The 15091-nt window shown below is 45.8% G+C and overlaps 2 protein-coding genes across 2 annotated transcripts; one reads left to right on the top strand and one right to left on the bottom strand.

Annotated features, from left to right (window-relative positions):
* Positions 1-1972: 1972 nt before the first annotated feature.
* Positions 1973-5397, bottom strand: ALKBH2 (alkB homolog 2, alpha-ketoglutarate dependent dioxygenase). The gene is made up of 3 exons (XM_039505690.1): positions 4547-5397; positions 3608-3806; positions 1973-2794 (listed from the first exon to the last, which is right to left on the bottom strand). The coding sequence occupies exons 1-3, from the start codon at positions 4815-4817 to the stop codon at positions 2485-2487; spliced, it is 780 nt and encodes a 259-aa protein (XP_039361624.1). The 5' UTR covers positions 4818-5397; the 3' UTR covers positions 1973-2484.
* Positions 5398-7710: 2313 nt separating this feature from the next.
* Positions 7711-14990, top strand: UNG (uracil DNA glycosylase). Its single transcript, XM_039505689.1, has 7 exons — positions 7711-7998; positions 8676-8888; positions 9014-9109; positions 9602-9699; positions 10770-10858; positions 12307-12485; positions 13022-14990. Exons 1-7 carry the CDS (start codon positions 7903-7905, stop codon positions 13169-13171), a joined length of 921 nt encoding a protein of 306 aa, XP_039361623.1. The 5' UTR covers positions 7711-7902; the 3' UTR covers positions 13172-14990.
* The last annotated feature ends 101 nt before the right edge of the window (positions 14991-15091 follow it).

Raw genomic sequence — 15091 nt, 5'->3', positions numbered from 1 at the left:
GTGCTTCTGTATTGGTACCGACTTCTAACGTGCCCCGGTGCTTATAAGCTCACCTGTTAATTCTGCGTTGCAGGAGGATCCTATGATACCTAACAGGGTAGCTCCCCTGCATGAGGAAGAATATTCATTTTCTTTCTCTCCTTCACATAGTAAGGAAGATGGTCTCCCCCTGCACCTCAATTTCACACTTTTGAGCATCAATGGTCTGATAGAAAGTCTTGGATCACCCTAATAAGCACAGGCCCCTGGGATCTCATAGAGAACATTCATTATGGTTTCCACCCACGTGGTGTCCAGCCCTGTATCATAATAGCATGCAGTCTTGGCCATTTTGGGCTCCCTAGCATATGTAACCTAGGATCACCTTCTACTACTCCCTCTAGAGTTAATCTCCCTCCCCTTCAAGACAAGAGATATCTACTCAACAGGGTTAGCTGGTGCAAACCCACAGCCTACAACAAGAACAGAGCAGTGAGGAAGAATAGCAATAAGATATGAAAGATCAATTGTTCCCAACAGAAATTTCTTCCTCCTCACCAGACGAGGCAGTCACTCCTACTCCTCCTCCTAGCCAGCCAGCTAACTTCAAGGCCTTCCAAGATGCATGGTAGATACTTCAGAGAGTCTAGTGGAGATGGTCCAAGAAAAGTCACACATTACTAGGCCTCCTGCACTCCTCCGTGCCTGGTAGGTTTGTCATGTACATTACTTGTTAGAACCAGCTAAGGCGTTGTGACAGATCCTAGCATCAGTGTGGCATCTATTTCCAAAAGAGCTGACCAGTGCTATCAGGTACCCTTTGAGATTAGAATATGTTTACATCCCCCCCCCCCGATCACTAATGGTGGTGGCAATAGATGAAAGATCTAAGCAACAGGGGCATCCAAAGACACAATGTAGGGAAAAGAATCCTATGAAGCTTGACTTATTCAGCAGGAAGCTCTAACTCCTCAGCTAGTCTCCAGATGCAAATTTCCAGTTATCAGGCACGGCTCTCAAAGTGCCTCAATTCATAGAGAAGCTTCCACAGCATAGTCCCCTACTGTCTGGGGTAGTTAATGGGCCAAACATCTCATCAGGCAGCTCTAGACCCATCGAATATGGCAGCATATTCAATGACTACTGCCACTGATGTGCAGGGCTTCATGATGATTAGTCCTATACTGCTGAAGGAACTGAGGAAGGCCTGCTTCGCCCCTTATGCCCTCAAGTGGTGGGTGGGTGAGGTGCAATCCCAGTGGACACTGCTGGCCAAAAGAATTCAATCTCGGGCACATACGCAACAAAAGTAGAATCCATCTGGACAATACATCTCCAAGAACCATAGTTACAGGCAAGTCTTATCTTACGCGGGGGTTCTGTTCCGCGGTTAGCGCATAAAGCGAAAGCCGCGTATACTCAAAATTACATCCCCAAGCCCTTTAAATCCCACCCGCAGTTCCGGCAGCCAGGCCAGGGCGGCATCTAAAGGGCTCCACCGGGCTTCCCACCGCGGTGGGGAGCCCGGAGGAGCCCTTTAAATCCCGTCCACAGCTTTGGCAGCCGGGCTGGGGCTGGCATTTAAAGGGCCCGGAGCTCCACGGTGGCTGGCGCCTCGGGCCCTTTAGTTCGCCCCAGGGGCTACCAGCCACCTCTGCAGCTGGGAGCCCCCTGGGTGATTTAAAGGCCCTGGGACTCCCAGCCACAGCTGGTGCCCCAGGACCTTTAAATCTTGAGGCCACGCCCCCTCCGCTTGAGGCCACGCCCTCCAGACTCTGGCTGTACAGCGTAAAGCTGAAATCGTGCATGTTAAATGCATGTAGGTTGTGACAGACCTGTACTGTACGATAAGTAACAGTTCTTACTGCTTTGTTGGTATATATCTTCAGAAGCTCCAGAACTGTGCAGTCCTGTTTCCAAACCTGCACCACTTACAATCACATTGTAAATGATGAAGGGGAAGTTTGTCATTTAAACAATCAGCATTCCCTTCTTGTAGAAGACTCTTGTTTTATTTAAAAAAATATACGACTCATTTGTAGAGAACATTTCAGACTTTCTGAATTATTACATTCTATGGAACGTTAGTATTTAGTAGACAGCTGTATACACTTGAGACTTCAAAACAAAAAACAAGGCATACTCACTGATAGGACTACCATGGATTTAACAATAAACCTCCTTCTGAACCAAGGAGAATAGCAGTAGAAAAATATACCATCAGGCTACAGTAGTGCTTGGCTGTAGGAAAATAATCTTGACATCCAAGATCAAATGGTTACCGTATTTGTATCTAAACAACTGCATGTTATTCCCTGTTTGCTTTCCGAATTTAAATACACTCGTGACATAGCTTGCAGCACAGCTAGGTTTCTATCTCTTGCTATATGTGCAAAGGAAAAGGCTGTGTTTGAAAGAGAAATTGACTTATGACATGGAAAGAAAGTTCTCATTTTCAGAGGTAAAAGGGGATGTTAAAGCTAGATGTTAGGTTGTTAAATAACTTCATTTTTTTGGTAAAGCCATCACTTTCCGAAATGTCAGGTTGATTCTTGGGGCTAGCACCTTTTTGCGGGTGGGCAAGCTGTGATACCAGTACACATTGGTGGGGTAGTTCATCATTAGTAAACTGCCATGGGCCAGCTGCAGCTTGACTGGCTCAATGTGGCATGAGGCGTTTTTCCCTCGGGAAGCACCATGCCTGAAGAAAAAGTCCCTGCAGGCTCCAAAGGACACTGACGCAATGGGACTCCGTGGAACCAATTCTGTCTCATCATCTCGATGTTCGCCTATGTGATCACAGCCATCTTTATATCTGTGAGGGGGAGGATTAAATTAGTTCTTCCATCAACTGTACAAGCATATGCCACACACTGCTTTACTGCAGCATATTTATTTTTTATACACATAGACTATTACTGGAAACCAGAGTTCAAATCTTAATTTAGTCACAAATGAGTCTAGCATTCTCACCCTCAAGGATGCTTTTCTACCACACAAAATGGACACACACACTTGCGAGTTGGTTATCTGGATGGGAAAGACTGAGGGGCTCACTTGAAATGTAACTGCCCTAGCCTCACAGACAAATCTGGATTCTGTGCAGGGCTTGAATGGAAGAGAGTTTCCCGTGACTTTGTTATACTTCTGCAGAACACATTGAAAATGTGCCACATAGTGTGTTACAGACAAATGCATATCTTGAAGAGAGGTTCCTCCCTAACTTCTCTGCCTTGCCTCCTCAAAAATGACCCAGTTCAAACACCAATTCTGTGCTTGGTTTGCAGTCACTGGGATGCCACTCAACTGAGCCTACTCCTTGTCTCAACAGGTGTGCAAGGAACATAGGATTGGGTCCCGGGTGTTTAATCATTCAGCAGTAACAGAAGTATTTCCATTTAGATACTACAATGAGAGGCACTAAAGAAAGAGTTTAGCTTTTGGAATGCTTTCCAGTACTCTATTAGCTAGTTAACGCTACATTGGAAGTTGCGTATCCACAAATTCCTTTTCAAGGCTAAAATGAAGTGGCGAATAACTGCTTAATGATACCTGATTAGTAAAATGTCCTACAATCAAACTGTTGTTTGAACAGAGATGCTTACTGCCATCAGAAATCAAATGTTACCTGTTAATAAGAACAAAATTAAAAGTGTGTCCAGTGGCCAGGGTGATGCGCTCTCTGATACGGTTGAGAACTGGAATCCATAGCTTAGGAGGAAAGGTAACACCTGAGTAAGTGTATGTTAACTCAGGATCTCCATATGTCACCTGCTTCCTTGGGATGCTGTGCCATTTGCCAAACACTTGCACTTTGGTAAGATCACCTGTTTGAATGAGAGTTTGGGAAAGTCAAGACAGATTCGCCCTCCTTTTAGACAGCTAAGTAGCAGTAATTTTTTTTTTTAAGTTTAGAGTTAGGTCAAGTGCAATTATCAATCATTCCCTCTGCAGAAAAGAGTACAACATATTCCCTGCTGTGTAGCCGCTCTGAGGGTGACTTAGAATGACAATACCACTAAATGGTGCTGCTGTCCAAAAACAATGACAGGAAGCTGACTAACACTAGAGATCAACATGTATGAGACTCCTCATGAGGGATGGAAATAGCACAGTGTTCTGGGCTTCTCCCACGCCACTCTCTGTTATTCAATGGGAGGGGAGAACTGTAAAATAACTAAAAACCTGAATCCTTTCACCTTTCATGTGTTTTGCATGTTTCATACTACGGCCTTGATCATGCATAAACAAGAATGTGAGTGAGCCCACTGAATTCATGTGCTTAATGTTAAGCATATGCATATTTGAAGGATCAAAGCCTACGTTTGCCACTTTCCTGCTATGGGCCTGATCATGCAAACACATCTACCCATTGGGACCTTTAATCCCATTAAAGCCAATGGGAATCCACTTAGAAGTAAGATTCTGAGTGTGCAGACTGTATGTAGGATTGGGCCTTATGCGTAAAAACTTCCTCCCACCTATCCAATCCTGCACTGAAATCATAAGGCAGAATGCGTCATGGCAATTAGAGATGGAGAGACATTAGGTCCGTTCGTCTGTTTACCTTCAAAATACTCCACTTCCTTTTCCAGCTCCTGGAAAATCTTGTCAGCCTCAGTTTTGCGGAACAGGATCTTGTAATCGCAGTTCAGACCCTCAGCCCGGATTTGCCTCCACGGAGAATGCACAAAGGACTCATCTGCACCTGGCATTTCTGACCGGGGCCTTTTCTTCTCTCCCCCATCTCTCATACAATCCAGCTCTCCTCCCTTCATCTCCAAGGGTTCTTGTTTGTTCTTGCCTGAGGAAGGCCTTTTGACCAAGAACTTATCCATTCCTGGCTGCCCCTAAGAAACAGTCATTAGCCTGCAACTAAAAGGCCTGATGGGATTTCACTCGTTAGATTCTGGGCTGCATGGAACTACAGTGGCCTGGGAAATTTTAAATGCTTCGTTGAAACACACCTGTAAAATCCTTGTTCCCAAGTAACAGAGACTTAAAACTACCTTAATATGACTCCTAACAGATGGGGGATCGCTGCACCTCTGTGGAACGGAGTACCGGCTCCAACGCACTCAGTCATTCCAGGGTCATCCTCAGAGTCTGGCCAATGCTCCTAGGGCCAGACAGATAACTTAGGACTCCACTGAAGCTGGCCTGGCTGTCAGCTCACTAAAGGGATCTAGGCCACAGAAACAGCTCCGGCAGGCCTCGTTTCCAGCAGCAATAGCTACTTCCCTCCCACCACTTCCTGTCTGAGACACCGAGCCAAATGTTCCACCCTTGCTCAGCTCTCCCACCCAAGCGGATTGTTTTGCTCTGTAAGCCTTGCAGCAAGGTCCCCGGGCACCACCTACTGGATCTTCTTAGAAGCATTTATAAATGACTAGGAACCACTCTCAGCCTGAAATCACTATCAGCCTGATTACACATTTACCACATTTATAGGCATCATAAGTTCTGTTTAACAGGTGACTGTAGCAAACAATGTTATTTATTTTGTATGGCTTTGAGGGCTTCATATAAGGCAAGCAACCAGGTACTCAGTTAGGGCACTTTTATCCTAATGTGCATAGCTTAGTAAACACTCATTACAGAATAGCTCCTAATGTTCTGGCCGAGCAAATATAAGCCTGGATTTCATGCATGCATTCCAGGATCCATGTCACATGTGTATGTTCACTCCTTTGCCAGCAAAATGAACAAATGAGGGATTTATCCCACATCAGTTATATTCTTAATCATTTTTATTAATGTTGTGCCTGAGGGCCAATCAAGAATGGGGCCCCATAGGCAGGTGCTGAACAAACACAGAATAGTAGACAGTCCCTATGCCAAAGACCTTACAATCTAAACAGACCAGATAGATCCAGGGTGGGGAAAGGGGTAGAACACACCAGCAGAGTGAATGATGGGATGGTGGCAAATGCCATGTTAGTACCATATTTTAAAAAATATATATATTTATTTTTGGTGTACATGTATTTAGGAGGGAATTGGCAAAATGCAAAGGGAAGGGGGACAGGGTAGAGGAGGGTAAGAGGGGCATGCATGGAGTGAAACTGGGGTGCAAGTGCTATTCACAGTTGTACTGACAAGGCCACGGTGTTCTGGGCCCCTAGTGTCTTGGGCACAACTTAAGAGGCAGCATGATTATTGCATAAGGACATAGGCTGGGACTCAGAAGATGTAGGGTCTATTCTTAGCTCTGCCACTGACTTGCTGGGTGGTCTTGGGTAAGTCATTTTCCTCTATTTAGAGTGTAAACTCTGGGCTGGCGGGGCAGGGGCAGAGTCTGTATAATGATTAGCACAATGAGGTCCTAATGTGTTCAGGCTACTAACTTGGTGCAATCATATAAACAAACAACAGTTAACTTTAATTGTAATGCACACAAGTCAGTTTGTCCAGGCAATCACACCTAAATAAGTATTCAAGTTCCTTTTCCAGTTGCAAGCACATGGCACCCACATGCTCTACAATTTATTACCATCCAAGTGCTCTTATTCCCCCTCTCCCCCATGAGTGGCTTTGCGATTAAAGCACTAGAGTGGGTGGCATGACTTTGGGGTCACACACCTGGTTCTGCCACTTTAACCTCTCCATGCTTATTTCTCTATTTGTAAGTTAGGGATAATAGCACCTCACAGGTGCTAAAGAATCACAAAGTTTTGTAATTCTTCAGGGAGCATCTCAACTGAGCCTCATCATTGCTACTTCCACTATAAACCTGCTTCCTCTTGTTATCTCCATTTAATTCTTTGCTTGTTTTCTGTCTTCCCTGTTGATGTTTTCAGCTTCCTCAGGCAGGGTTGATAGGATGAGTTACTTAGCATTTGTAAAGAGTTCTGAGGAACCTGTTATGCAAGAGTTATTTTATTTTGGTTGCCAAATGAAATAGGTGGGTTTTGATGGATCAGAACAAGGGCTGTGTTGCACTGCACTGAAGCTACAGAGAGATGTGGTGGACAACCTTAAAGTGCCAATTTAAGAGTTTGAAAACAAGATCAGGGCAGGCTGGGAACGGACAAAGGCTGAATGCAAGAATAGAGGGGGGAAGTGTGCATGTTCACTCTGCTTTCTTGGGATGCCAAACCACACATGCACAGCCAAAGCTTTCTAAGGGCAGAACTAGCCGTGCCACTACTTGGGCAGTACATTTGGAGTTGAGGCTCATGTCCCTTCCTGGTGTCATCCCCCTGCTCTATTCAGGCCCAGCACATCCAAGGAAAGACTTTTATTAGTTACCAACCGTTTCTATTACAGCAGCACCCAAAGGGCTGTCAGGGTCAGGGCCTCGTGGGGCTGTGCGCTCTCCTGGCTATGCAGCCCGCCTCTCCCAGAGGCCCTGTAACTGCAGTGCGCTTCCACCCCATCTGCCTCAGGCCACACATCACCTGCCCCCTGCTGGAAATTGGATTAGAATGAAACTGGGGTGAACCCATGGGGGTGGGGGGAGACAGGGTGCATGGGGGTGCCACACAGGGGAGTGTGGGGGGAAAGGTGGGACACACAGGGGGGGGCAGGACAGACCCAAAGGTGGGTGGGTCACTGAGCAGGGCGGGGGAGGGTAGATCCACAGGGGAACAGAGACTGAAACCTCGGTCTGTTACCCACGTGCGTGAGCTCTGAGGGGCGGGGGAGGAGACTGCCCCATTGCGCACGCGCTGACTGCCCCTAGGGACCCTCTGAAGCACGTGCTACCGCCATGGTTCCCCCCCTCCTTACGCATGCGCACTCACTTGGCGCCAATTTCAGTCAGTCCTTCACCCAGGCGGCCGCCGGCCACTACCTCCGCCGGCTCCCGCGTGGGGAAGGGGCCACCTGTCCCCAGCTGGCCGGACCGCCGCCGGGTCCCGTGTGTGGACGGTTCCGCCCCTCCCCAGCCGGCCGGCCCCGCGCAGCCCACCCGCCGCCGGCATGATCGGCCAGAAGACGCTGCACTCGTTCTTCCGCGCGGCGCCGCCGCCGCCGAGGAAGCGGGAGCGCTCCCCGGAGCAGGGCGGGGATGCTGAGGTACCGCGGGGCCGGGCGGGGTCCGGGGGCAATACGGACATGCTAGGCGGCCAGCCCCCGGCAGAGCTTATTTAAAAGACCCGCCGATCAACGCGGCGCCGCTTTGGGGGATTGACCAATAGGAGAGCGCTCCTTGACCCACGGTCCAATGGGAGGGCAGAGCTGGGAGAGGGGTGGAGCCAGACCACTTGGCGGGACTTCGGTAGTCACTGGCCAGTAGGGAGCGGTTTTCCATTCTCAGTGTCCAATCGGAGGAGTGTGACTGGGCGGGGTTGATACCGCGGAGTGCTCAGTCGGCGGGTCTTCATAGCGAGGGGCCAATAAGGGGAGTGGTGGCCCTGGCCAATGAGAAACGAGGGCGAGGCTAGAGTGCCCAGCCCGCCTTCCGTGGCTGAACGCCCAATAGGAAGGGCGCGCCCCTGGGGGAAACACGCGCTGTTTTCCCGCGAAGTAGCCACGTGTTTGCGCGGCGCAGAGAGTAGCTGTCACTCAGCCCCGCCCAGGCTGGGGGGCGGGAGCCCAAGCGACCTCCTCTGCCACCTGGGCCCGAGCGCCCCGGCCTGCCCGGCTCGCCCCCCTCCGCCATGGGGCTCGCCTGCACCTTGTTTCTCCGCGCGGGGCCGGGCCGCTGCGTGTCGCGCCCCCCTAGCAGGCGTCTCTTGTGTCGCGACCTCCAGGCCAACTTCGCCAAAAAGCTGAAGCCGGTGGAAGATGAATCGGGGAAGGCCTCGCCCCGCTCCCCTCCACTGAGCCCCGAGCAGCAGGAGCGGATCCGCAGGAACAAGGAGGCGGCTCTGCAGAGACTCGCTTCGCGGAGCATCCCCGCGGGGTTCGGAGAGGGCTGGAGGCGGCAGCTGGCGGGGGAGTTCACTAAGCCCTATTTCTCCCAGGTGAGTGAGCGCAGGAGGCTTTGCCCGGGGGAGGAGCGTCCTGCCGCAGCAGCTCGTGTGTAGCTGCTCGGTGCCTGCCCCTCTCCCTCGCCTGTACTGACCGCGCACCACTCTGCTTCCTCTAGCTAATGGCATTTGTAGCAGACGAGCGAAAACGTCACACCATCTACCCACCCGCGCAGCAAGTCTTCACCTGGACGCAGATGTGCGACATCACAGATGTAAGTGCCCCTGGGGCGACCCCTGTAGTGCCTGGGGAGAGAGTCGGGATTTGCTGCTTTCTGATGTGTTTGATAAAACGATGAATGCTGTATTTGCAGTCAGGCTCAAGGATGCCATGCATATGTTCGAGACCCATGGTTTTCTGCCTGGAAACCCAGTGCTTTAGGATTTGAAGCCTGCTTTGTCTCCTGTAGTGTTTGTATACTTTGCCCCTGTTTTCGGATACTTTGCCCCTGTATCCAGATACCGAAAATAGGGATTTCTGCATTGGTTATTTCCATCCATGACTGCACCATAATGCTCTTAAAAACTTCAGCTGTCTTCTTGGCTTCTTTTCCCTGGCCCTCCCCATTTCTGCACTGCCTTCTTTCAGATGCAACTTGGCTTGGATCTAGAAATTTTTGCTTTGTAGCAATACATAAAATTCTAGATATTTTGAGATGTTAAGACATATTGCTGGGTTATCAGCACTAATTCATGTCTGTGTTCAGGTAAAGGTTGTCATCTTGGGACAAGATCCTTATCATGGACCCGGTCAAGCTCATGGACTCTGCTTTAGTGTCCAGAGACCTGTTCCACCGCCACCTAGGTATGGTTATGCTTTATCTGTTTAAAAGTCTGCCACCATTTACTGGGTAGGTTGTATATAGGCATACAGCTGTTTGTGAGTTTGCCTTTCTGACTGCCTTTGATGTAATTGTTTTGTGATTTGCTGAAAAGATAATTTTATAACATATGACAGAGTATTTCTACTTGTTGGGGAGCAGAAAGGTGTCAGAAGAATAACTCGTATTGAATTTTAAGGTGTATACTTTCTGGGAAAGATCACCTTGATCAGTGGGTCCATCAGTCCTCACAGAGAGAGCACCGATCACAACACGTCATTCATGTTGTTCTAGCCAGTCCTTCAGCCACCCGCTGACCAAGCTGTCAGTGGCACCGGACACTCAACTGGCATAGTGCACTGCAACCCAGGACCGCTGATTGATCCACTAGCCTCAGCCGCCCAAGTAGCTGGGATTACAGGCGCACACCAGCATACCCAGAGCCTTCTGGGAAAGAATTACTACAAAAATAAATTGGTGAATTCTACATAGACTTCTTGCTCCTCCAAAGTGGTGATGTATTTAGGGTCCAGACCTACAAAATTGGGTTTCCATGCAGATCCAATTGTAGTATCAGGGCCTTGTACAGGAATGACCTGCAGCCTGATGGCAAAGAAGAGCCATTGTCTTGGTTTCACAAAGGTCTTTATTTTCTAAATTGGATTGGATTAAATTTGCTTGTCTTCCTGTATTGCATACAGACACCATTCTGTGGCCCTATTCACTCAGACATCCACCCTGCAAATCCTTAAGCAGATGTTTAACTTCAAGGAGATGTGGGGTCCCATTGCCTTCAGTAAGCATTTGCATAAAAGGTAGCAGTTTCAGGGACTTGGTATTAATTAAAGGGAGAGGTGAATAAAAGGACCTGTCATATACATCAGATAAATCAGATGTATAATTTTCCTAAATGGGAGTTGGATGACGCGCCTAGAATGTGAGATAAGATTTTTAGTTCTTGGTAAAAGTTCCAACTGTACAAAATCATTAACTTGTCTATTTGATAATTTCACAGAAATATTCTAAAAATCTCTTCCATTATTTTTGTTTGCAGTTTAGAAAATATTTACAAAGAGCTATCTGCAGACATAGAAGATTTCACCCATCCCGGCCATGGAGATCTAACTGGGTGGGCCAAGCAAGGTAATCAATCCGTTCATCCTTCCTGGGTTCTTCATTTAGACTGTGTCTGTACTAGCACTTATGCTGGCAAAACCTTTGTCACTCAGAGATGTAAAAAAACATTCTCTGAGCGGCATAAGTATTGCCGGCATAAGCGCTCGTGTGCACAGCGTTATGTCGGTGGGAGATGCTCTCCTGCTGACATAGCTACCGTTGCTTGTTGAGCTGGTTTATTATTTTGAAGGGAGAGCTCTCTTCTGTTGGCATAACACAGCTATATGAGCGCTCTTACAGCAACACAGCTCTATCAGTACAGCTGTGCCACTGTAAGCTTTTCAGTGTAGACGTGGCCTAAGTGGGGATTTTCCCCCTCAGTGAGTGGGTTGTAGGAGCAATGTTAATCTAGCTATTGGTACTTTCCAAACTACTTGGCTGAGATTTATTAAAAGGGACCATTTAAAAACCCCAGCCTTTTAATGTTCATAAAGCGGTTAAATAATACTGAGTCGAACCATGTAAGAAGTGAGCCTGTGCTTATGCACAGCTTAACCACTTCAGCCTTGACCTTATACCTGCATAATTGTCTTCATGTTCTCCCGACAAAGCACATGTGCAATTTGTTGGGCTTTTTAACAAAGAAGAGTTTACAATTTTTCTTGAAGTGTATTCTTTGTAATAACTCTTGCAAAATTCTACTCGCCTGGGGGATAGCTTTTTGATGGTGAGTCAAATAGCATCTTATTTATTTGTTTTATTTTGCCTTTTAGTATCTGAGAAAATATTATGCTTAGCTGCAGGTCGGAAAACCCTTGTGGTAGCTGCGTAAAACTGATGACCACTCCCCAACGAGTATATAGCTTAACTGTAATAAATGATTATGCGATGTCATTACTGAAAATCTCATGAAGGTCTCAGAGTTCATCTCTAACTTCCATGTAGTTGCCTAGGGAGGTTGTGGAATCTCTGTCTAACCTGCCCTTAAAAAACTCCAATGACAAACAGCTGTCAGGGATGGTCTAGATAATACTTAGTCCTGCCTTAGTGCAGAGGACTGGATTAGATGACCTCTCGAGGTCCCTTCTAGTCCTATGATTCTAGTATTAATGATACTGACTCGGCATTATAGTGGTAAATCTGTTTATGCAGGGATGCTGTAACTTTAAAGGAAAACTCCATTAAAGCCTATTCATTTGCAGAAACTATATTTAGCCTCTATAATTTATCCCCTAAATGGGTCTATTTCTTAGATGGATTTCTTAATGACTTATTTTCTCCCTGCTTCTACAAATGGATTGTTTGAAAACTCTGTACTGGTATCTCTCATGGAGAGTTTTCCCATGAATAAAAGATTAAATGATTTTTTTACCATTGGAGATCCAGCAAAAGATTGGAAGAGAGCTTACTACTTTGCAAACTAATTCATGTTTTCTCTGTCCACGCTGATATGTACATGTCTTGTTTGTGATTAGGAGTACTTTTGCTCAATGCCGTCCTCACAGTCCGAGCACACCAACCTAATTCCCACAAGGAAAAAGGCTGGGAACAATTCACTGATGCAGTGGTGTCCTGGCTAAACAATAATTTGGATGGACTTGTCTTCATGTTGTGGGGAGCTTATGCACAGAAGAAAGGCAGCTCTATTGACAGGGTATGGTTTAATTCTTTCATCTTTCTAGAAGTCTCATTGCTTCTTACTTCACTCGGGGCATTTTGGTAGGATGCCACCCAGAGGGGGCTTTTGGTCATAAGTGGAAAAACTGGTTGCTGCTGCCTACTATTCAATTAAAAAAGCTAGTAGACAGTTAAGGGTCTCAAGGGAGGCTGTCTTCTGTCACCACTTTGTGCTTATCCTCTGGGAACAAGAACAATCAGTGTGGAAGAAATTAAGATACTGTTGTGTGAAGAGGCTCAACATTATGATGTGTAGTTTATCTCCCGCAGGAAACTTCCCAGAACAACTTAAACTCTCTGTTATTGCTGTTTATTAGAAATGCAGCCATTTATTGAGTGCAAAAAGCCTGGGCTTCATGGCAAACCTGTGTGCTCTTGTTTTTAACTCGAACAATGAAGAGATACTTGCAATTTCATTTCTGCATTTGATAATAGGACAGATGAGCAACTTCCATCTAGGATCTGAAAACCTGCCAAGTTTCTCATTCTTTTGTTATCTCCAACTTCTTACAGAAACGTCACCATATTCTACAGACTGTCCATCCATCGCCTCTCTCTGTGCACAGAGGGTTCTTCGGTTGTCGGCATTTCTCTAAAACCAATGAACTGCTGAAGAAGTCTGGCAAGAAGCCCATTGACTGGAATCAAGTATCAGAGGGGTAGCCGTTGACTAGAGAGCACTCTGAGCTACAAACATCGATGTGGGAATGTAATCTGAAGTAGCCCTTATATCAAGGATCATCCCATTCCTGAAAAATTGGGTTGGCATGAGAATTATTCTTTAGACTTGGTCTAGCTGAAAAACAAAATGGCCTACTTTGCAGAAGTGCTACCTTTAAGTATCTTTTTTACATACTGTATATGTTTAAGGGGAAAACCAGAGTTTGATATAAAGAATAATGAATCTTCTAGGTTGTTGAAAAATTTTTAAGTAAAAATCTGTTGAGCCTGTTCTCAAACCAAAAACCATGTATGTTCTTTGCTCTTATGGGACTATCTAGGGAATTCTCATATTGAGCTAAACTCATATAAAATTCAGTTCTTGTGAGCACCCTTTTACGGTTCGTGAAACACATCTTATTTGCTATTTTCCCCCCCTGTATTTTCCCATGTGTAAACCTAGATTTTATGTTTTGGTAAAATGGAAGCACCTTTATACTCTTATAGCAAAAAAGCTAGTTACTGTTTGTTCTGCTAAAGATCTGTTTAACCCAGTTTCATTTTCCAGATGTTGATGTATTTGTGCTTTAAAGATTGTTTTCTATCAGGCAGCTGGACTAGCTATGTGGTGTTACTGAACACACCTTTGAACTCCCTGAAGATTTCAGGGCTAATATCCCAATCAATTGGGGGAAGTTATGACCAATATTTGTGATGTTTCTCTTTTTTTATATGCAAAGTACTTTATTGTGAGTTTAATACTATCAAAGTTCCATTGGGCATAACAGCTCTTTCTAATTACCACAACAGCCTGACTTTCAGAAGTGTTCTCATGTTATTTAGTATGTATCTTTTGTCACCTGCATATGTACCTGCTGATGACAGCTGAACTTCAAGGTGATCCTTCAGGATGGTATTAGAACCTTTCATGTCACTCTTCAGCATGTTTGAATGTACAGTAAAATCAGGACGCCTCAGATACAGAATTGGTTCTGTGCATTTCATAGTTATGAATGAATATAATTGTCTTCATTTCACTTTTTTGAACCTCCTCTCCTCCAATGTGTATCTTTCTCCCACCAGTAATTATAGTTTTACTTTCACTCAGAGCTGGTCTGAAGTTGGAGGTGCCTAGCATCTCTAAAGTTACATCCCCTGAAGAGGGGGCAACAATCTTGTTCATAGTCACCATTTAGCATCTGGTTACATTGTGCAAACCTATTTCTCATGCCATACTGATCCAGCAATATTTGCTCGTTTAAAACTCCCATTGAAAACAATAGAAGTTTTGCCTGAATAAGATCTAAGGAGTTGGGTCAACTAGTTCAGAGTGGATTATTGCCATTTCTTTTTTTATTTTTATTTTCAGTATGTTGCAAACTGCAGTATGGAAGTGACAGATCCTTTTCTCCATGAACATTTTGCTCACTGTTTGCCACTGTGATGGCTGGCTCCAATAGAAATTGAAGACCTCATGCTGCTCCCACAAAGTTGGTGACAGAACTCCCCCTGTTGTCAGTGGGAGCAAGGTGGGGCCTTGATGAAATTCTAGGCTTTCAGATCTAGCTCTAAATTAATTGATACTTTTCTATTAACTTTAACTGGTTAGAGAAAAAGTTTTTAGTTTATCCCTTCTGTGAAATTGCATCCTTATTTTGTACTATACTAGTACATTTTACACTAGTATCTATGTATGGAGAAGCCATTTCTGAATCTTTGTCCCAGTAGGTAACACTAGTACAAAAGAAAATATATGGAACCTTTTCTATATATATTGTTTAACCATGTTGTTGGTTTTTAAATAAAAATTCTACTTTCTTTATGCTATTGTGCTGGAATCATTTACTTAGCTCCCCATGTGTGATGGGGCAGCCCCGCCCCACACTCGTCCCAGCAGCATCAGACCAGTAGCTCTGACAGCGG

This window comes from Mauremys reevesii, linkage group 18 (genome assembly GCF_016161935.1).
Source record: "Mauremys reevesii isolate NIE-2019 linkage group 18, ASM1616193v1, whole genome shotgun sequence".
NCBI classification, from domain to species: domain Eukaryota; kingdom Metazoa; phylum Chordata; order Testudines; family Geoemydidae; genus Mauremys; species Mauremys reevesii.
The sequence above is the reverse complement of the archived record's forward strand: the minus strand, read 5'-3'. Positions and strand labels throughout refer to the sequence as shown.